The 23,943-nt window shown below is 43.1% G+C and overlaps 1 protein-coding gene across 14 annotated transcripts in view; it reads right to left on the bottom strand.

Moving 5' to 3' along the window:
- Positions 1 to 23,943, bottom strand: part of RYR3 (ryanodine receptor 3) — a 293,341-nt gene that overhangs the window by 126,028 nt on the left and 143,370 nt on the right. For all 14 annotated transcript variants that reach the window (XM_077926602.1, XM_077926563.1, XM_077926598.1 and 11 more), the window contains exons 32-38: positions 22,079 to 22,244; positions 17,899 to 17,985; positions 16,795 to 17,021; positions 12,089 to 12,890; positions 9,599 to 9,799; positions 7,559 to 7,661; positions 6,141 to 6,278 (exon numbers count right to left, since the gene is read on the bottom strand). In XM_077926602.1, the coding sequence (XP_077782728.1) occupies positions 6,141 to 6,278; positions 7,559 to 7,661; positions 9,599 to 9,799; positions 12,089 to 12,890; positions 16,795 to 17,021; positions 17,899 to 17,985; positions 22,079 to 22,244 (1,724 nt within the window). The remainder of the gene's footprint in view (positions 1 to 6,140; positions 6,279 to 7,558; positions 7,662 to 9,598; positions 9,800 to 12,088; positions 12,891 to 16,794; positions 17,022 to 17,898; positions 17,986 to 22,078; positions 22,245 to 23,943) is intronic.

Genomic DNA, 23,943 nt, shown 5'->3' with positions numbered 1-23,943 from the left:
AGTCAACAGTGGGTCGCACGAGGCTCAGGGAAAGCCCGTGGTGTAGCCATAATACTCAGTAGGGACCTGAACTTCACTGCCACAACAGTCCTCAAGGACAAAAAAGGCAGATTCATTTTCGCTAAAGGGACACTAGATGGCAAAATCAAACTGACAATCGGCTCCATATATGCCCCAAACACGAAACAACTAGAATTCTTCCAGAAAACACTAAACAAATTCCTCTCCTTCTCTGAAGGGGAAGCAATCCTAGGAGGGGACCTCAATCTAAATATGAAAGGTATATCCCTGAAAGATATCCACCCCACAACCCCATGGGCAACCTTCCTCCGAAGGAAACCCCCAACAACCAGGAACTCTTACAAGTTACTAAAAATGCTAAAAAACAGGGGTCTCTATGACATTTGGGGTGAGCAAAACCCGGGAGACATCAGCCATACATTCCAATCGGGACGCCATGATACAGTGTCCAGACTGGACAGCATTCTACTCACACAGGGTCTGATTCCCTCAGTAGAATCAACAAACATAGGTAACATTAAAATCACAGATCACGCCCCAGTAGAAGTCACTGTTAAAATAGGAGAAGGAACACAAACCACCCCATCCTGGTCCTTCAGTCCCATCCTAACTACAAACAAACAAATTAGAGAGAGTCTCACAAAAACCCTCCAAAACTACTTCAAAGAAAACGATGTAAACAATACAACAACCCCCCTCCTATGGGACGCAATGAAAGCGGTCACCAGAGGAGCTTGCATAAAAGAGAAAACATTCCTTAAAAAACAAACCTCCTCAAAAATTAGCAAAATAGAACAAGACATCACAGCCCTCTCATCACGCTACAAACAAACAGGATCTAAAAAACTCCTCAAACTTATAGAACAGAAAAGGAGAGAACTAGACTCCTTAGAAATCAACAAAACAATGATCAACATTCTATACTCTAAACAACGTTTCTATGAATATGGAGGGAAAAACTCCAGATTACTAGCAAATAGATGTAGGAAAAAAGCACTCAAAACAAGAATACACTGCATCACCAAAAAAGACGGCAACATAACATTCTCCCCCAAAGAAATAATTTCAGAATTTGCAGAATTTTACTCCAACCTATACACCTCCCATAACCCACCAGAGAGGGAAATCAAAAAATTTCTAGCAGGACTGACCATGCCTACCCTAACTGATGAGGAACAGGAATTCATGGATAGCCCTATCACCCCAGAGGAAATAGATGCGGTCCTCAAAAACTTGAAACCACACAAAGCCCCAGGCCCAGACGGCTTCACAGCAGAATTCTATAAGAAATTCAAAGAACCCTTGATGCCCTACATGACCCGCCTATTCAACGACATCATAAAAGGAGGCCCCATCCCCAAAACCTGGACCCACTCCAAAATAGTCTCCATCCCAAAACCACTAAAAGACAGCCTCAAAGTAGAATCATACCGCCCAATCTCATTAATAAACCAAGACTACAAGATATTCACATCAATCTTGGCCAACCGCCTAAAAATCTTCCTACACAAGTTAATAGCCCCAGACCAGACTGGCTTTGTCCCTGGCCGCAATATAACAGACCCCATCAGGAAACTACTGAACCTGATCGAACACAGCAAGGCAACCAAACTCCCATTGACAATTATGTCCCTAGACATACTCAAAGCCTTTGATTGCTTGGAGTGGAAATACATATTAGCAGTACTAACTAACATGAAATTTGGCCCCAACTTCCTACAAATCCTCAAACAAATATACTCCCAAGCCTCAGCAAAATGCAGAACTAACAATATGGATTCTAACACTATAGCTATCCAAAGAGGCACGAAACAAGGATGCCCACTGTCTCCCTTCTTATTTATCCTGGCTCTGGAACCCCTAGCAATCCGCATCCGAGCAGCCGCAGACATCAAGGGAGTGGAAATAAAAGGCAGGACCTATAAATTAGGGCTCTTTGCAGATGACCTAATGGTCACAACACCAGACCCCATAAGCACAGCAACCTCCCTAATCAGAGAACTCAACGCATTTGCAATGGTGTCGGGCCTACAGGTAAATTTCACAAAGTCAGAAGCTATGTGCTTCAACACCCCTCCTCACACCCAAAAAGAACTCACGAAGGTCACCAAAATAAAACTTTGCCACACCAAGTTCAGATACCTAGGGGTACAAATAACCAGAAACCTCAATAAATTATACCTCCACAACTACAAGCCCCTGTGGCGACAAATTAACAAAGACCTAAAGAGATGGAATAACATGAATTTCACTCTCTCAGACAAAATAGCCATGATCAAAATGATCACACTCCCAAAACTAACCTACCTATTCCAAACCCTCCCAATCTGGATCCCCTCAACCCAACTTCACAGTTGGCAGAGAAAACTACACTCTTTCATCTTCTCACATAAAAAACCAAGAATAAGCCCCAAATACCTGCACCTCCCCACCTCAGAAGGAGGATGGGGAATCCCCAACATAGAAGCATATTACAACGCCAACCAAATACGCCATATAATCCCATATATACTAGAAGATGAGACAAAACAATGGGTACACCTAGAGAGGGACACAATTGAAAACACCTGCACCACAACATACCCACTCCTCCCAAACAAACTAAAGAAAATTCCCACAACACTTAACAGGTACACACAGACCATGCTCAAAGCATGGAAAACACAAATAGGCAAACTATCCCCAACCCCATCCCCACTAATCCCCCTGGCACACCACCCATTATTCCACCATGCAGCACAAAACCTCAAGATAAAAACCTGGCGAACCAAAGGCTTGTATCGCCTAATAGACTTTTATAAAAATAACAAACCCTTGTCAACACAAGAAATACAAGACAAACTAGAAGACACCCAAATGCCCTGGTTAACACAACACCAACTACATGCCCTCTTAAACAACCCAACAGTAAAATCAGCAGCAACTAGGCCCCTGACAACCTTCGAAAACCTCCTCCTAACAACAAAGGGAAACGGTAAAGGGATGGTATCCGCAATATACAAAATACTACTCCAAAATCTCGCAAATCCCCTAGACGCAATCAAAAATCAATGGGAGAATGACATAGGCTATGAGATAAACCCCACTCAATGGACCAGAATGTGGTCTAAACCCCCCTTTAAATCCATATCAACGAAAAGAAAAGAACTCACACTGAAACTCACCTACAGGTGGTACCTAACACCAAGGAAACTAGCGCTAATACACCCAGGAACCTCACCAAAATGCTGGAGAGGGTGCACCTCCACAGGCACATACTTCCACATGTGGTGGGAGTGTCCCAAAATCCAACTATTCTGGACAACAGCCATACAAGAAATTTGTAAAATAACTAAGCAAGTAATAGACACCACCCCAGAATTGGCCCTACTAAACATCTTCCAAGACAACAATGCCCATTTACACCACAAAGAACTCATAACCCACCTGCTCTCAGCAGCCAGAAACACCATAACCAGACACTGGAGAGACCTGTCAGGAGTAAGCATGGACCAATGGTATCAAATAGTATGGGAAACAGCCCTACTAGAAAAATTAACTAATAAACTGAAACTGACACGGGGACAAACAGAAGAAGATGCCTTCACCCCGGTATGGCTCCCCTTTATCACACACACAGCCCAACAGGACAATGACAATAATCCACCAACAGCATACAAATCAATATGGCTAACCTGATCCAAAACACCCACCCACCTCACTCACACACGAAAACAAAGATCACCACAGCCAATCACAAGCAAACAATCACACCCTAGGCCAACCCCAACCTCTCTCACCACCAAAGGAACACAAGTGAACAACACAAGCACGCTGACACCAAACTCTACATACATTAAACATAATAGAAACACCGCCACCCAATCCCACCCTTATCCATCTTCCCTCTCTCCACCCCCTTTCTCTTTTCTCTCCTTTTTTTATTTTTATTTTTATTTTCTTCTCCCCCTAATGCCTCAACAAATGAAACGGATTTGTAAAAATGTTACATGGGGAAAAATATATATGAGGCACTACACTTCTGTAAAACAAGAAAATCCTTAATAAAATATTAAGAAGTGAACTCCTATTCACGTGGAGGAAGCCTAAAAGGCCATTCACTGTTAATAACTCATTCTCAAATTGCCCCCCTTAAAAATCAAATTGCCACCCTATGGGCTGTGTGCCCCACATTGGGAACCACAGATGCAGATCTAATGGCAAACGACTGCTAAACGTCCTGTTAAACTGTTGAAATCTGTTTGGTTAATGCAAATAAAGCAAACACTTAAATTAAAATCAGAGTCCATGTGATCAAAATAAGCTACCCATCATGAAGGGGTCAGCTTTTTCATGTCATTCATCATTATGAATAATAATGTCAGTTTTGTGAGGCATAATGTCCTGGATAATGTTCCTTCTTTTGAAAATAAATTTCAAAGGAGCAAAAATATTTTATTTATGGTTATGCCATGCATGTCCCTGTCAAATATGCTTTCAAATCAGCATGTTTTTGTATGGCATTTTATATTGCTTTTATACCACACCAAGCTTAAAAAAAAAAAGAAGAATTTTAAGAGACGGTATATCATAAGCTTCTATGAAGAGGATTAGTGAAGTACATATACAGAGTGATGTTATCCCTAACCAAAGGAGGCTGCAGATAGCATATCCAAAAATGTTTTACAAACTCTGCTTAATAGCTATTGCTAGCTTCATGCCATCAGTGACCTAGAATTCCTGAGGTCCTGAATACACGGACACTTCCGAAGTAAATATATTTGTGTTTCATTTTTAATGGTTGACTGGATAAACCACCGGAGCATCAAATTCCATGCATCCTTTACAAAGCTATCTCTGAATCCCAGCTTACTTAACTGTAAATTATGCATTAGTAGTATTACGAAAACACCAGACACCGAACCTTGCCAACATTTAAAAAGTGGTCTGTAGAGGAGGAAAGTGGTGAATCTGTAGCTATCCAGATGTGGCTGGAATAGAAGTCCCACCATTCACCTCCATCAGATGCACCAGCTACTCCAGAAGATTGAGGGGGCCCAACGTGATGTTGCATGACATCCTGACATCGCATGCATGGCCCTCTGAACATTAAGGGGGCCCAGCCCCTCAAAAAAAAATTGGGGGGGGGGGGGGGCTACACAATCTGCATTTTATGCCGAACTTACTGATTAAAAAAGGTCAGTTGTAGCCTTACGATGCTAAAAAGATATGTTCAAGACACTCTCTCAGCAAAACATTGCCTTAGCCTTCCATATTAAATGATATGACATTCCTCACAAAGCAACAGTGTGTAGCATTTTTGTCATCTTGTCATCTAAACCTGCTTGGAGAACCTATCATAGATTGGGTCCAATATTATCACAGCTCCAGTGAAGCTGCCCCAACAACAGCTGCAAGTTTCTCCCGAAAAACATCCCTGCAGAACAACCAGGCACAGAGTGCCATTCATTTCTACCTATATTTATTTTCATTCTGTATTATGCAGGTCATTAAACATTGGAAGGAATTACTGTATGCCATACTAATTAGCTCTAAGTGATTGATGACTGCCTGAAAGAATTCACTAAGGCTCAGGGGGGAAAGTTGGTGGGTGTATTCAGCACAGTTTATAGCACTGGTGCTTTGAAAGACAACCCACATATAACCAAAATGTATTGTAAACGAAAAACTAATTGATATTTCATTATGCCTGCAAAGGATAACATATCAAGACAAGATATGTATGAGCCTTTCCCCCAATGTTCACAGCCTCTTCATTCCTCTCCTTGCTTGCGTCATAATAAAAGCAGAAATTCTCTCATTAACCATTCACTTCCTCTGAATGAGGAAACTACAATTAGCAGCTTTGGAACAAGCCAGGAAATTAAACCGACCTTATCCTAACAACCCCCCCCCCCCCAATGCCATGTATCATTAGTGGTGCTACTTTCAGTACATCTATTAATGAATCAATACTATCCTTGTGTAAATATAAGGCAAGATTGGAATCTGGAAGTTCTTGGCTCATATTCATTCATGCATACTTCACAGCTCACTGTTCACCTGCTTCCAGGTGTATTATTTTCTTCTCTAAAAATTAAATGAAATGAATTAGTATGAATAACAATTCAAGCTCTTACTGGGATATTTTTCTTCTTCCTCTGTAGGTTCTCTCTTTTCTGTTTTTGGTGGTCCTTTTATTTTATATACCAATGAACGTAGCTTGCCAGTCCATGACAGATCTTCCTCTTCTTCCTCTTCTGCCTCTAATGGAATACCTAATGGGTAATAAACTCATTTTGAAATGAAGTGCAGTTTGTGTTTTGCCAGAATTCCCATGATATTAAACTGATGTCCCAAGCTTAAATAATAATCAAAAACATATTTTAGAGGCCCACCCATGCACACAATTAGATGTGTACAGTCCTTCTGTGACTGCAGCTCTCCACTCATGGTAGACCAGTGAGAAGGGAAGGAGTTACTGCAGCTGGAATCTCTCATACGCAGAGCAACATACACAGTAAGAAGTGGGGAGGATATGGTGGGTGACTGGCTCAGCTCCTTGATAGACATATCACACTCTTGATGTAAGCTAAAAGTGCTTTTCAACTGTACACATCTGAAATGTAAAAGGTATTATTGCCATTTTGGGGGGTGTGTGCTCAAGTTGTGAGTAAAAGACTGGTTGATGGGTGAGAAATGAAGATGATGACTGGCTAAAATGTGTTCTGAATATGCATGTTTTGAATATGCTCTGCTTATATATTTCTAGGCACTACACCGAACAAACAGTTTAATACTACTGAGCACCATCAATGCTTAACTCAAGAATTTCTGAGCTACTTGTGTGTCTTGAAAATACATGTTTTCTTAAATAATTTAAACAGACTTGCGTACTGTGTAGTAATGCTATACAACTCTGAACTTTAACTTCCCATTCCATTCACAGAATGGGTTTTTCTGCCTTCCCTTCTTTCTGCCACACCCCCATGACCTCTGAAAATATGCTCCTGGGGGTTGAGGAGTAGAATAGGATCTGGTACACCCCCCCCCCCAATCTTCTCTTTCAGTTATTCAGCAATATGACACAAGCTCACAGCTAACGTTATTTAGAATACACATAAAGATCAGGTGAATGGGAAGAAGAGGGCCTCTATATATTTTGTGAACTTCTTGCTTTGGGTACAATGTATGTCTGTGCACTTTGCATTAGATTATTTCCCCCATAGGAGTGAATAGCTGGCATTTACTTAAAAGGAAGAAGTAAAGGAGAGAGAATGTTTTCAGATACAAGTTCTTTGAGATCTACTGCTGCCCCCAAAACATTTTTGAGTGTAAATATTTATGCCTTCCTGTTTTTCTAGAGAACATGTGGGAAGATAATTCTAATTAACTTTTATGGTGTCTTTTTTATCTTTGCAGTTTTCAGTTTTAATTAATCAATATCATGTTTGCCAGGAAAAGTCAATAAACCAAAACAAAACTGCAGGAATTAACATTTCACAATAAGTGGAATCTCAGCAATAATATGCTCCACCCAAAATAGGCAATCACTTACCACAATGGATTAGGAGATCATCGTGAAACTCATATAACTCTTCCTGAATCTCCTCTGGGCAAGGACAATCCTCTCCCAGTTGAAAGTTTAGCAACATATTAATCTGAAATTATAACAATAAACTGAAATATATTTGAATAACAGTTATAATCATTACACTATGACCACAGTAAGCCAACTCATACAATGTCACAAAGAGCATACAAAAGAGGGAAACTGGCACTGCCTGTTGGCAAACATACATACTTTAATAAATTCAACCATTGTATTGCTTTCTCCATTGTCTTCCTGTACTGTACCTCTTTTGTTTTCCTTACGTTCCTGTTTATTTAGATTATGTCTGCAGCTTGCTTATATTCATTTTTTCTTGATTCTATACTTTTAGTGTCTAGTACAGTCATACCTCAGGTTACAGACGCTTCAGGTTGAGGGTTGTTTTTTTTTTGGGTTATGGACCCACCGAAACCCGGAAGTACCAGAACAGGTTACTTCCGGGTTTTGGTGGTTGCGCATGCACAGAAGTGCTAAATCGTGCTTCGTGCATGCACAGAAGCGCCGAATCACAACCCGCGCGTGCACAGACGTGCCACTGCAGGTTGCGAACGTGCATCCTGCACAGATCATGTTAGCAACCCGAGCGCCCACTGTATTTATTTATTTAGATGCATAATATATAATAAATAGCATTAATATTCCAATAACTCTGGAGGGAAGAAGTTCTAAGAGTTAACAAGAGTGCCTGAAAAATATAGTCCAATGCCTTCCTAGATTTCTGACAGTCTCATTGCGTCCCTTCGAATTTCTTTGAAAGGCTCACCCTTGATCAAATGGTGGAGGGGGGGGTGGAGGGATATCGCGGAGTGGGAGTGGGGTCTGGAGGGAGAACACTCCCCACCAGCAGGCAGCCACAGTCTGCCTGCACGCGTGACCCTGGGGTGCAGGAAAAACTCGCCCTCAGACAAGCCACTGCTGTCTGGAACATCGTTCCCTATGTCTGACCTTTTGCGGTCTCAGCAGTCAGTGGTGTCCTGTCTGTAACCTTTGTCCCCGAGACCTTTTGTCTCCTTCGTCATACACTGTGCAAGAGGAAAATAACTTTGTACCACCCCACGATCTCAGGACGGAAGATGTGTAAAGGTCACAGCCCAAAATGTATCTGCTAGGGCTTTCATATTTGTCTCAATAAAAGGAGGCTCCACGGGAATGGCAGCAGCTCGCTTCAGCCCACCTGTGCGCAGCTCACATGACGATCAACTCCTGTCTTGGGCCTTCACTTCAGGGGGGAATTACCCTCTTTTAAAAAATGCTACAGCCTGCAGTGATCAAGTACAAGCAACTAACTCAAATACTGAATACTATAAAGATATGCAGGGGGACGGGCAGGTTGTGTGCAACTGGACATAGCAGAGCTCTTAGCAGTGTAACAGGACTTGAGTTGATCTTTCGCAATTCCCCCTTCCACCCATCACGGTGCCATCCATGACTAATGCTGTTTTGAGGGGGTCCCCTCACTGTGGGTTAAACCACAGAGCCTAGGACTTGCCGATCAGAAGGTCGGTGGTTCGAATCCCCGCGACGGGGTGAGTTCCCGTTGCTCGGTCCCTGCTCCTGCCAACCTAGCAGTTCGAAAGCACGTCAAAGTGCAAGTAAACAAATAGGTACCACTCCGGCGGGAAGGTAAACGGCGTTTCCGTGTGCTGCTCTGGTTCGCCAGAAGCGGCTTAGTCATGCTGGCCACATGTCCCGGAAGCTGTACGCCGGCTCCCTCGGCCAATAAAGCGAGATGAGCGCCGCAACCCCAGAGTCGGTCATGACTGGACCTAATGGTCAGGGGTCCCTTTACCTTTACCTAACTCTATGAAGCAGTTTTGAAAGGGTCTGCAGACAGAAGGGCAAATATCCAAATACTGCTTTGATCCCTGTTCTGCTGCTTTTTACTGGACGCTGTATTTTAAGGTTTCTGAAAGCTTTACTCCATTTCATCATCATACTGTACTCAAAAGGAAGAATGGAAGAAAGGAAGGAAGGAAGGAAATCTACCTGCTCTTGAGGAGGAGAGCGAAATTCCTTTGTCTTCTTAGCTGTTAAAGCAGCAGACATATTCAAGGCTTGCATGAGTTCATTATATCTATATTTCTGATTGTACTGCAACTTTGAGACGTAAGTATCCGCGAATGATACAATGGCTTCCACTCTGTGTTTCAGCTCACAGTCGCAGAAATAATTTAATAGCTCACACATCTAGCATAAAATAAGAGATGCATTATGTGGCCAAGTTATGGAACGGCACAAATAAATTCATGTGAAAGAACAACAGTATAGTTTGCCACATTACTGTCAGTGGATACTCAGTTTTGTGGTTAATGAGAAGGAGAGTGGGTCGTTGGATCCAAAGAGGCCCTTTTATACAGTATGTGCAAGGAAGTCTTCCACTCTAAGAGGCTAATGCTAGAGTGCTGTGTGAGAAAAGAGCAAATAAATCCACAATGTTTATGTGCTTTTACAAGAGCTCATGCAACCTTTTGCAGAAGCACAAAAACTTCCATAGAACTTAGCTATTGTAACACCAGGAGATTAGATCAGAATACTCCTCCCATTGACTTTATGGTTTCATTTATGGTCTTGTAATTTTAATGAATTACATGGTTTATATTTGTACTGAGCTATATGTAAACTGCCCTAGGACCAGATGGTAAGAAGTGAGTGTAAGTACATTTAAACAAACAAAACAACCAACTATTGTGGAAGCTCTTACACAAGCTTTTGCAGAACTGCACTAAAAGCTACTTTCCATCTGCTCATACTTCTTTTATCCAACCCAATGCCTATTATTTGCTTATTAACCTATGTGTGATAATTAAAAGTGAGGGGACAAATCACCACAGGTATATAATATGATTAAACCAGTGTGTTCCCAGTGGTGCATCTTCAATGTACAAACGTACATAATTTATATCAAAAGTATGTGACAGGGTTGTATCCATTGTTGCACAAGCAAAATTTCACTCACACACTGAGGCTTCCCTGTCTCCTCCTCCCTTGCACACTCCCAAAATCTCCTCCTGAGGGTCCTCCAACCCTCAGGAGAAGATTTTGAGTCTATATGGTGCTACAGGCAGTGGAAGAGGGGAAGTTCCATAGTGCATGAAATTTTGTTGCTCAGAAATACTTGCAGCACTGAATATAACCCATAGTATCTTACCAGTTTTGTCTTTTGTGGAACAGTAGCATAGAAAGATCAAAGTTGTGTCTGGTCAAACTAAGACCAATAAAGAATTAGCAAAAGAAAAAAATGTCTCAAGAATACAGTGGTGCCTCGCAAGACGAAATTAATTCGTTCCAAGAGTTTTTTCTTCTTGCGAGTTTTTCGTCTTGCGAAGCACGGTTTCCCATAGGAATGCATTGAAAATCAATTAATGCGTTCCTAGGGAAACCGCCTTCAGACCAGGTCTGGGGACAGTCTGTCCCCCGACCTCTTCTGAAGGCTGGGTGGGGGGGACAAGGGCTTTTCTTCCCACCGCCAGCCTTCAGAAGGCTGTTCTGAAGGCTGGCGGTAGGAAGAGAAGCCCTTCTCCCCCCCCCACAGGACTTCAAAAGAGCTGCGGGAAGTCCGGCGGGGGTCCAAGGGATTCCCTCACTGCCGCCTGCGTTTAAAAGGACTCTGGGGAAAGCAGCGAAGCGCGCTGCTTTCCCCGAGCGCTTCTAAAGGTGGGCGGCAGTGAGGGAATCCCTTGGACCCCCGCCGGACTTCCCGCAGCTCTTTTGAAGTCCGGCGAGGGTCCAAGGGATTCCCTCCCAGCCGCCCGCGTTTAAAAGCACTCCGGGGAAAGCAACAAAGCGCGCCGCGCTTTGCTGCTTTCCCCGGAGTGCTTTTAAAGGCGGGGGTTGGGAGGGAATCCCAAGGACCCCCGCCGGACTTCCCGATGCTCGGGGAAAGCAGTGCGCTTCGCTGCTTTCCCCAGAGTGCTTTTAAAGGCGGGGGCTGGGAGGGAATCCCAAGGACCCCCGCCGGACTTCCCGATGCTCGGGGAAAGCAGCGCGCTTCGCTGCTTTCCCCAGAGTGCTTTTAAACGCCGGCGGCGGTGACCATGCCCCGCCCCGTCCCCGCTGCCCGGCATCGGGGCATGGTCCCGATGGCGGGCGGCGGTGGGAGGCGTTCCCGCCTGCCGACCGGCATCGGGGCATCGTTCCGAAGCCCGGCGGCGGCAGGAGGAGCTGTCCCCGCCCCGCCGCCAGCCTTCGGAGGAGGTCCGAGGACAGCGGGGAAGACGCGCTGCGCTTCCCCGCTGTCCCGGAGATTTCCCTATGGGCTGTCGTCTTGCGAAGCAAGCCCATAGGGAAATTCGTTTTGCGAAGCGCCTCCGCGACGGAAAACCCTTTCGTCTAGCGGGTTTTCCGTCTTGCGAGGCGTTCGTCTTGCGAGGTACCACTGTACTGCTGTTCAGGCTCTTTGCTCAGGTTACTGGAAAACATCTTACAATTTATTTCAACAGTATTTCAACACTTCTGCATTTACTTTAAGGTTGTCACCTGGAGTTTAACAGATTCAGGCAATCTTGTTTGCAGCAAGCCTTTTATTGGAGTTTTAGGCTCCCTGATTGCCTTTTCTCCAGCCTCTATAGCTTTTTCTTCTATTTGTGCAACATCCTCTTTCTCTGCTTTTTCCATGACTTCTTCTTTGGTTTCACCAAACACACATGGATCAATGAGGAGTAAAATCTGTTTGACATCATGATCATCAAAGACTCCCATTATGAGCAATGTTCCTATAAGTTTCAGAACAGGAACAAACTGGAACTCGACTTTCCCCCCAACAGGGTCTCGTATGTGTGTTCCACTGCAGTAGACTGCTTCTGTTAGCATGCTTATAGCTCTTGACTTAAGCATCTCAAGTGGTATCTCTGGACTAGGCTTTTGATGATCCTCATGAGACAAAACAAAACAAGGGGTGGAGAATTTGAAACCTGGTTTCAAGCAGGTGCTAAGGCCAACTCCAGGCAAACCATGTCTCTTCGATTCATCTGGAAATAATTTGATTTTTCTGGTTTCATCCGTGATTGGAATTATAAATTCATTGTTCATCATGAGTTTAGCTTCCTTGGAGTACTCTAAATGAATGCTGATAAGCAAGTCATAGAATCCAGAACGCAAGAGTCCAGGTAAATATCGATTATCTATTGTATAAAATAACTGAGAAACATCCACATGGCTGCAAAGTATATGAGCTACTCTGTTATTACCCAATGCACAAACAGAACTATACAGTTTTAAAGTGTGGTAGTGGAACCTCATCAGGTCCTCTTGTTCACATAGCTCTAAAATATCAATACACCTGCAATGGAAACAAAACAGAAACGCTTTAAATTAGCTTTCATTCATTAAGCACATTTTATTAGGTACTTCATAAGAACTGCAAAAGAGATAAAGGCTTGGGAGCATCACTTCTGCTTCAGCTATGTGTATTTAAACTTCGGATAAAAACACACACATTGAAAATGTCCAACTTACAGATCATGATTTTATAAAATACGCAATATTTACCAACATTTTAAACAACATTAAACGAACAAGTAAGGCATACTGGAGGAGAACTGTGCTTTACTTTCCAGCAGTGGGAGAGCTGAGAAGCAGAGCTCACTCTGTTGACTCTGCTTTGACAGGCCAGCCCCTTCAGGCCTCATCTCCCTCAACTGCCATTCCCTCAGATCGCCTCAGTGGGAGAGATGGGAAGCAGGGCTCGTTTCACCAGCTTTGCTGGAGGCCTCTGAACTGTGCCAGTTAGCCAAGATGGGAACAACTGCTTAGAAATTGATGCATTAATTTTGATTTTCCTCTTCCTGCCCCTTTTCCCATGTGTGTGTGTGTATGTGTTTCTTTTTGGATTGTAAGCCTGCAGGAACTGAGTGTCTTGCTTTGATTTCATGTAAGAGGTTCTGGGAGGCCTTTTGGCTGAAGAACAGGATATAAATGGTATAAATAAACAAGGAAGTAAATAATAGAATATTAGAGTTGGAAGGGACCCCGAGAGTTATCTAGTCCAACCCCCTGTAATGCAGGAATCTCAGCTAAAGCATCCATAGCAAATGACCATCCAACCTCTGCTTAAAAACCTCCAAGGAGGGAGAGTCCACCACCTCTCATGGGAGTCTGTTCCACTGCTGAACGTTTTCTGAATATTTAGTTGGAATCTCCTATCTTGCAACTTGAAGCCATTGGTTCAAGTCCTGCACCCCAGAGCAGGAGAAAACAAGCATGCTCCCTCCTCCATGTGACAGCCCTTTAGATATTTGAAGATGGCTATCATATCTCCTCTCAGGCTCCTCTTCTTCAGGCTAAACATACCCAGCTCCTTCAAGCACTCCTCCATAAGGCTTAGTTTCCATACCCTTGATCATCTTGGTTGCCCTCCTCTCCACATGTTCCAGCTTGTCAACATCCTTCTTAAACTGTGGTGCCCAGAACTGGACACAGTATTCCAAGTGTGGTCTGACTAAGGCAGAATAGAGTGGTACTATTACTTCCCTTGATCTGGACACTGTACTTCTGTTGATGCAGCCTAGAATACCATTAGCTTTTTTTGCTGCTGCATCACACTATTGACTCATGTTAAGCTTGCGGTCCCACCAAGACCCCTAGATCCTTTTCACATGTACTGCTAGTAGGCCAGGTGTCCCCCATCCTATATTTTTTGCATCTGGTTCTTCCTGCCTAAGTGCAGAACCTTACATCTGACCCTTTTGAAATTAATTTTGTTAGCTTGCACCCAGTTCTCCAATCTGTTAAGGTCATTTTGAATTCTGATTCCATCTTCTGTGGCATTAGCTACCCCTCCCAGTTTGGGGTTACCTGCAAATTTAATGAGCAGCCCCTCAATTCCTTCTACCAAGTCATTTATAAAGATGTTAAACAACAATGGGCCTAGGACAGAACCCTGTGGCACCCCACTTGTCACTTTTTTCCAGGATGATGAGGAACCATTAATGAGCAATCTCTGGGTTCACTCAGTCAACCAGCTACAAATCCACCTAACAGTTACCTCGTTTAACCCACATTTTACCAGCTTCCTTGTGACAATATCATGGGGGGAATTAAATCAAAAGCCTTACTCAAATCAAAATACACTATGTCTACAGCATTTTCCTAATCTACCAAGTTTGTAATTCCATCCAAAAATAAAAATCAGATTGGTCTGGCATGACTTATTTCTGAGAAACCCATGCTGGGTCTTAGTAACCACAGCATCCTTTTCTAGATGCTCGCAGACCGACTGTTGAATTATGTGTTTCAGTAGTGCCTACCAGGTCATATTTGCCACCCTGTATTAAAAGCTCCAGTTCATCTTGTTTGTTTCCCATACACTGCATTAGTGTAAAGACAACTGAATTAGGGAGCAGAACCCAAATAATGGGTTGGATCTAGAATTAGGAAGCAATTCTATTGCAATATCCACAATGGATGAGTGGGTGGATCTCTGGTTGCGCTGGGATGTTTCTAGAGAAGCCAGGCTATGCCACCTTCAATCTCTCATCCATGGATCAGATGGAGACACACCAGGATATCTCTGGCATCCGGTCTCAGCCAGCCTCCAACTGGCTGAGCCGAGCATGAAGGTGGTGTAAGCCATGAGAAAGCAATGCTCCAGAGGCATAGGGGGGGGGGTAGTGGGACTAAAGAGAGAGAATGGTTCGTCTTGGTCACGTGACTATGTGACCTGGCAACCCAGAGTAAGTTAAGCAGGCAAAAAGGGTGGCGCAAATGAAACACTATTTTAAAGGCTTGCTTTTCCTCGACCAGGTTTAGGCTCGCTTAGCCAGCAGTAGTCCCATTGCGGAATAGAGTTTGGATCTAGAGTAAATTTACACTGGCTTTACTTTTATACTTGCTTTACATCAGCTGCTTGTGTATAGGATTGAACCCTTGGTCATGCTTAGATTAGCAGGATCATTACCATCATGTCCAGTATTTTTATAGCTTCACTGGAAAATACTGAAGCAATGTGTTTTAATAAAAGACTTTCTACTTCTTTCCTTCCAGGTTTATTAGAATTGGTCCGTGTGCATGGGAAAAGATCAATTTCTCAGGTTATATCTTGCTATAAATCTGTATTTTCCAGAGGGTACATTTTCAGATTTATGATTTAATATTTTTTTTGTAATCTAATACAGAAGAACAGTACTAAGCTCTGGATATATCACAAGAATTATGACTGAAATAACCTTTTTTCAAGCTATATAACTTGCACTAAAACCTAAAAGTAATCCTTACAAATATGAACGTAATATGTGAAGAATCTATGTTGTGCATGCCTCAGGGGCTGCATTAGGTTCTACTTTAAAGGATGAAAAATTAAATCCAGAATTATTAATTTTTTTACATTTATGCAGTAGAAGCAAATATTTCCTTTTATATGTAGTGATATTTCCAAGTAGCTGGGAAAAGAAATACCCTTCCACAAGCAAAAAACTCTGAGAGGCATGAGAGCTGCTGTAAATAGACAAACCTGACTGCGTGTGTTTGTCAAAGGACGTGATAGCCTTCCCGCTGTGTTCAACTCTGCTGGGCGTGACTGGACGACGGAGCTAAGTGGCGCAGCTGAGGGAAGCGCGCCGGACGGCAGTAACGGCAGTAAAGAGCTAAAAGCTAATTGTGGTTCGTAAATCAATTAGCTGGGGTCACGCCAAACAATCAATAAACTTCAGAAAAACCCCATGGAAGGGGTGTTCCCCCAAATCCAGATAATTTGTTCTTGTTGCACAGGGTGAATTTAAGCTTCTGACTTGTTTCCATTTAGAGAACCATTTCCCAGAAACTAATAGTGTGAATCTGATGTGGCTAGGAAACATGGATTTCCAAACACATTCTGGCACAACTAGTCATGAACCAGTCCAACTTTTATAAGTTGAATGAGAGATTTAATGATAGGAATAAAAACTAACATAAATCAAATATAACCTACTTGCTCTTAAGGAAGCAAAGTACAGTGGTACCTCGGGTTAAGTACTTAATTCGTTCCGGAGGTCCATACTTAACCTGAAACTGTTCTTAACCTGAAGCACCACTTTAGCTAATGGGGCCTCCTGCTGCTGCCGCGCTGCCAGAGCACAATTTCCGTTCTCATCCTAAAGCAAAGTTCTTAACCTGAGGTACTATTTCTGGGTTAGCGGAGTCTGTAACCTGAAGTGTATGTAGCCTGAAGCGTATGTAACCCAAGGTACCACTGTATCTTTTAAATGTACCTGCTTTCTTCAGGAATGTGAAGAGCCATCATCTGCAACGGTTCCAGGCACTGGACCACCCACCCATGGCGGTCACTGACTTTCTCAGCTTCTACTTTCAGGAAACTGTTTGGCATTCTGCTCCACACAACAGGTGTTATAGTTTGAACATCCAGCCGAGGAGGGCACTGGGGAATAGGGTTTCTCTCTTCACTTTTAAAGATTGCTGCTGATAAAGGCATAGTGTTCTAAAAAACACACAAAAAAACCCATAAATGGATATATTTTTTTAAAAAAACAAAACCTTGAGTTACTTTAACAACGCCTCATGGTATACATATTGAAAGATAGGTAAGTTTACCTAGGAGTCTTGGGTGAAAAAGCTTGTTGAAAGTCCAAGTCAACTGCTTGTTGACACTCTCAAAGAATCTTAATAGACTTATTAGAAGGACTTTGCCTTGCAGAAGCCATGCTGGCTCTGCTTGAGCAAGACTTGTTCTTCTGTATGCTTGGTTAGTTTATAATAATTTCCACCAGTTTTCTGGGGAAAGATGTTAAGCTAACTGGCCTGTAATTTCCAGTGTCCGCCCCCTCCTGGATCCACTTTTTTAAAAAGTGGGCTACTTCCCAATCTTCAGGTATGGTAGCTGATCTTAGGGACAAGTTACATTTTTTTAAAAGAAGATCAGCAATGTTATGTTTGAGTTCTTTGAGAACGCTCGGGTGGATGCCATCTGGAACCGGCAATTTGTCCATTGTCTATTATCTTCCAATGTCAGTCAAAGAGAATGATCATTAACAGCTATACTTGAAATGCAAAAATGAGACAGAAATGTGATAGTTTTCCCTTCCCTGTTGTATCTGGTATCTGAACTTGTAAGCAGACATGCAGTTCTCTTTAGGTATGATATCTAATATATGCCCATATATTTCTATTTTATTTTTTACATTTTTGAGGAAACAACGCTTTTCTATACTTCAGGAATCATTTCACTAATAGTTCCAGGGAATGGGAGAGAGAAAAGTGAAATTCTACTAATCGTGTTAACGAAATCATACAGTTGGCATTACAGAATTTACTTTAAAGTCCATAATATCCGTTGATAATAATTTTATTAAAAATACCTTTAATTTACCCAGTTCAAACTGTACAAGGTTTGTGCTCGTAGGCTGTAAAAAAGCTGCTGGAAATAATTTTGTGTTTGGTTCAACCTGAAAAATATATTTATTGCAGTTAAAATGCAGCATGAGCCTATTATCAACTTGCAACAATGATACTGTCGTGCTACATTTACTAACGTTGCAATTCTTAGTACACACTTACCTAGAAGAAAGTCCCTTTAATTCAGTGGGACTTACTTCAGAGAAGGCATATAAAGAGTCATGCTGTGAAAAAAGGCAGCACAACTAGACAAGCAAACCAATGCTCTTATAGAGGGATGCAATTCCTGAATCGAACAAACTGGAACAGGAAGAAATGTTTCGTTTTGGGGGTTACATTGCTCATGTTAAACTGAAGAGTTTGCTCGAAAGCAAAACGCAGGAAAATGAATTTGCTCACACATACACATGCACAGAGAGATAAGAGTAAACACCCTATCTTTCTAAGGCGTAAACCAGGGGTAGTCAACCTTTTTATACCTACCGCCCACTAATGCATCTTTCTTGATGGTAAAATTTCCTTACCTCCCACCAGTGCTCAGTGGAAGGAGCACTTGTGACATAGAATCACTTACCGCCCACCTAGAATCCTGAAACGCCCACTAGTGGGCGGTAGGGACCAGGTTGACAACCCCTGGCATATGCAAACCTAGATTCATTTATATAATTGCACACATATGCCTGCAAAATTGGGTACCCACTCAACACAGAGACATAGGTTTCTTCCTACTGGGGAAATCGGAGACAGGGAACAGGGGTAGTAAGGAAGCATGTGGTGAATGCTTCAGTATACAGTACACTGAAAACTCCAGAATATTTTATGATGCATTACATGTTATAGAACATTGACAAGCAGCTTAAAATTGCTTTTAGATTTTGTATACTGTACATACCACACACTGCAGCAACTTTTTTTATATATATTTCTATTTCTCCTGCTTGCAAATATCTCAAAGCAGCTACTAGCAGCAATGAAATCAAGCAAAACAAATGTAGCAGATAAAAATAATTAACATTGAACTAGTGAGTAAAATGCTTCAACATAGCGAACCATTTGAAAGGTGGACCAAATATTTTTAATAATAATAATAAAATGCCATTAAAACACCAAAGAGAATCACCTAGTGCCTAAAAAACAGTAATAATGGTACACAGTGAACAGGCTACAGCAGGAGTTCCACAATTTGTGCACTTACGCTGAAAAGGCCTGCCCTCTGACAGCTTTTCCTAACCTCAGAAAGCAACCAGAATATGGCCTCCAACAAATATATCAAGCAATGGGGAGGAAGAGGGCATTCCTACTCAAGCTACTAAAGGTTTTTAAAAAGACCAAAGAACAACAACCTCAATTAAACTGAGAAACAAGCTGCTAGCTAATGAAATTATTTTAATACTGGCACAATATGCTCAACTACAAAATGCTTTTTTCCTGGGTTTACTCAAGGGAACGTAGTAGTGGCACCTTTTCCGCCCAAATGTTAAAAGTGTGGCACTTACTATAACAACTACATGGTGAGGACAGGCACCATTTTTTTTTCTATAAAAAAGCACCGCTCATGACACTCGACCACTGTTAGCAGCTTGAACAATGTACTGTATTTTAATCAGCCCAGAAGGGCATGGGTCCAGATGGCATGTGTTTGCTGCATTCCTGCTAGCACCTTGTCCATGTCATCAAGCCATATCAACTGAAACTGATCCTACAGAACAGCACTGTACACCTCAGACGGATTTGCACTCTAAGCAGCGTCATCTCAACAGAGATGAGTGATTTTATCTTCAAAACGTCTTGTAAAAAGAGTCACAGTGGGGCCCTAAGGGGTTTTGAGGAAGACAGTTCCACTAAACAGCTATGTCAGGATGAAACAGTGGCACCAAAATCCACTTTCTTCACGGCCCACACTGCCACGCAATAGGCAAAATTATGTACTCTAATGTGTGTTTCATCTCTGCACAATCAAAACTACTGGAAGATCAGGTTTCTAAATGACTCAGCGGTGGATCCATAAAGTATGTTGCACCTTGGATAGCCATTTTGAGACAAGTGGAATTTTCTGGAAAATAAACTGAAACCTGGTAGAAAGCTCCCACTTCTTTTCCATTAGCCAATTGAACAAGGTGTCTGGTTTCTACATCAACTGAGTTTGATGTTCACCTTCCAAGTCATGCAGGGTCATGACAGAGATTAGTGCACTTGCTCCTGTGCTCCCTTCTCACAGGTGACATCAAGACACAAAGAGAATGTCTGGATACGGCTGCACTAGGTCTAGGAGTAATGTGGCATCAGCAGGAATGGGAGTTCACTAATGGTAATAAAATATTTCTAAATGATGATTTTTTTCTGTTTTAAAAAGTCATCCATCTACTCTCTTATATTGTGCTCAAGAACTGAATTAAATGATTTCATATTCATTTCTCTTTCCAATTGGAACCTCTTTATTTCAGCATACAAGATAAATGTAGAGTTAATGTACAAATCTTTTGTCTCCATAAAGATCATACAATAACCTTTGTCTTCCCTAACTGGTTTCATGCCATGTTTATTCTATATCCATCACACACTGCACTAAATAAAGAATTGTTAATTGCATACCCAGCTTTCCTATGACACTCCTGATTGGAGTAGAAAAAGGTGTCACTGGGAGAATCATCATAATTTCACTTGAAGATGACAGCCTTTGTCTCATACACGGATAGAAGGAATTTCAGCAAAAATAGCTTGGATTTTAAGTACAGGCTTGATATAAGCTGACGTCTATTGTGACTAGCATGGTGATGAATTTTTATTCTTAGGCATGCATCTATGCAGATTTGGTATACTATACTATAAGACCCAGACAGAAATCATGAGTGATGACTTAGTGAGGCAATTTCATTTGTAATCTCATAATGCCATGGCTGCAGCCACTTTTCCAAGTGAGTCCTGAGATTGGGGGGGGGGGGGCACAACAATAGTACATGGTGTGGAATATGCCCAGGCCTATTGCATAACATATCTTAGTATCACTTGTTCTTTCATTATGCATGTCTTTATAGACTATTTATATGTGCAACTGCCTTTCAGGGGTGTGTGTATGTATGTGTGTGTGAGGTAGACACCTCCCAGTGACAGTGGCACTGCAAATGGGATGGTAAAGTAAAGGACCCCTGGACGGTTAAGTCCAGTCAAAGGCAAATATGGGGTTGTGGCGCTCATCTCGCTTTCAGGCCGAGGGAGCCAGCGTTTGTCCACAGACAGCTTTCCGAGTCATGTGGTCAGCATGACTGAACCGCTTCTGGTGCAACGGGACACCGTGATGGAAACCAGAGCACACGGAAATGCTGTTTACCTTTCCGCCGCAGTGGTATCTATTTATCTACTTGCACTGGCGTACTTTTGAACTGCTAGGTTGGCAGGAGCCGGGACAGAGCAATGGAAGCTCACCCTGTTGTGGGGATTTGAACCACTGACCTTCTCATCAGCAAGCCCAAGGGGCTCAGTGGTTTAGACCGCAGCGCCACCCACACCCCTAATGGGATGACACAGCAGCAGCAAGATTGGGATTGCTTGTGGAACATCATTATCAACCTGGAGCTCTCCCAACCTTGCTACTGCCTCCCTGATTCCCATCCTAATAAGCAGACTACCACCACTGGGATGACACCACTGCCTCCGCCCCCTTCATGAACCACCACTAGGTCTATGCCAAGTAAGAACATAGTAATAGTCCTGATGGATCAGGCCAGTGGCCTAGCTAGTCTAGCATCCTGTTCTAGCAGTGATCTACCAAATGCCTATGGGAAGCCCAAAAGTAGGATCTGAGTGCAACTGCGTTCTCCCCTCCTGTGGTTTTCCAGTATCTGGTATTCAGAAGCATCACTGCCTCTGAAAATGGAGTTACAACATAGCCACCAGGACTAGTAGTCTACCTATGCTTGCACAAAACTGAGTGTGTACAGTATAAGAATATTTGGTTCAGGGCCCATAGTATATTTTCAAAACCGACGTAGTCATACAGTAACACAAACACCAAACAGCCATCACACATTATCACCAGTACTTCAATAAAACATGTTTCATCTTTTACAGTCACTTTGAAATAAAGAGGATGATGATGATGATGGTGATGATGATGATGATGATTTTGGTAAAATATATTGATACCTGGTAGAAAGTTCCCAGTTCTTTTCCATTGGCTGTAAATGACAACATTCCAGTAGCCAACTCAACAAGACATCCAATTTCTAAATCAACGTTACCACGACCAGATCTTTGTGAATTAACAGCTGTTTCTCCTCCCCAGACCAGGTAGCAATTGCTACGTTTTACACTGAAAAAAACAAAACAAAACAAAAATCATCAGGACAAGTAGTGGTTAAGCAGAGTGAAGATGCAGATTTTGTTGATTTTTTTTTTTTAATTTGAAGCTTTAGCTTGCTCCATCCTATGGGTTGCACTATAACAGAAAAATATGCAACAAAGGAACTAACTAAATGAAAAATGGATTAAAAATCCATTTCCTTGTGAAAGTTTAAGTCTGGTCACCAAATTCCAGCCAGCCCAGCCCAGCCTGGTTAAGTATTTGAAGTCTCCAGCTGAAGTGAGTTCCATAGGTGCAGAAAGCCACATTTGCCAAAGTACACAGCATAATAAGAAAGGTGTTTATGGTAAACCTACATGATCACAGTAAGACATAAAGTACTCCTAATCCAAGCCATTTAGGGCTTTAGAGTTTAAAACCAGCATTTTGAAGTGTGGCGGTAACAATTGTGAGCCATTGTTAACACTGAAGTGCTGGTGTAAGATACCTGCGGTAATCAAATCCACCAATGCTATATCTGCTGCTGCATTGTGAGTGTTTGGAGTGTAAGGCCTCTCCCTCCTCAGGCCAATTCCATCTGGCCTAGGGGGCGGGGCCCAGGCTCACCTTCGCCACGGCTTTAAGAGGCCTCATTGAGGCCAGGGACATCGCTGCTGCTGCATCGTGAGTGTTTGGAGTGTAAGGCCTCTCCCTCCTCAGGCCAATTCCATCTGGCCTAGGGGGCGGGGCCCAGGCTCACCTTCACCACGGCTTTAAGAGGCCTCATCGAGGCCAGGGACATTGCTGCTGCTGCATCCATAAAAGACTCCAAGGGGCCCGGGACACTGCTGCTGCCGCTCTGCCGGTGAGTCTTGGGGAGGACCGCTCCCCCTGCAAGCCCATTCTCCATCTTGGGCCTGGGGGCGGGGCCCACGCTCACCTCAGGAGGCCTCGGAACATTGCTGCTGCCGCTTTGCCGTGCGTTTGTGGGGAGGGCTCCTCCCCCTGCAGGCCCACTCTCCATCAGGCCAGGGGGCGGGGCCCACGCTCACCACTGCCACAGCTTTTGAGGACACTAGGGCTGCTGCAGCGGTTGTTTGAAGTGTTTTTACATGTTTTAAACTGTTTTTATTTTTTGATTTGTTGTACCACCATAAGCGGTGGTTTTTATCTATGTATTTTTATTTTGTTTTGGTTTATTTTGGGTTGGGGCGGGGTGATTGTGGAGTGGGGTGGGGATTGGTTTGTTTCTGTGTAATTGTTTTTGTTTGTTTGCTTTTATATTCTGTAAATGGAGGCGAATATGAGGCTTGGGATTCCTACTGTGGAGGGGCGAGGGAGGTATGGCGGTGGGGGCAGATGTCATAGGCGAAGGGGATCGAGATATGGATATGCTCGTACCCCTTCCAATCTGCGCCCCATCCCGAGAGACGAGGGTAGGGTGAGCAAAGATTACTCACCTCCGTCACTGGTGTTGTGCAATGCCAGGTCTATAGGCAACAAAACCGCCACCCTGCGAGATTTCTTCATCTCGCAGGGGGTCGACCTGGCTTGTGTGACGGAGACCTGGGTGCGCGAAGGGGATACTGTTACTTTACGAGAGATGGCGCCCCCGGGTTTCTCCGTCCTCCACCAGTCGCGGACTGTGGGCCGGGGGGGAGGGGTGGCATTATTAATCCGGGAAGATTGTTCTTTCAGGGCTCTACCATCGCCATCGATCCCCGGCATT

Source organism: Podarcis muralis, chromosome 1 (genome assembly GCF_964188315.1).
Source record: "Podarcis muralis chromosome 1, rPodMur119.hap1.1, whole genome shotgun sequence".
Lineage (NCBI taxonomy): Eukaryota > Metazoa > Chordata > Lepidosauria > Squamata > Lacertidae > Podarcis > Podarcis muralis.
This window is presented reverse-complemented; position numbering and strand designations above follow the sequence as displayed.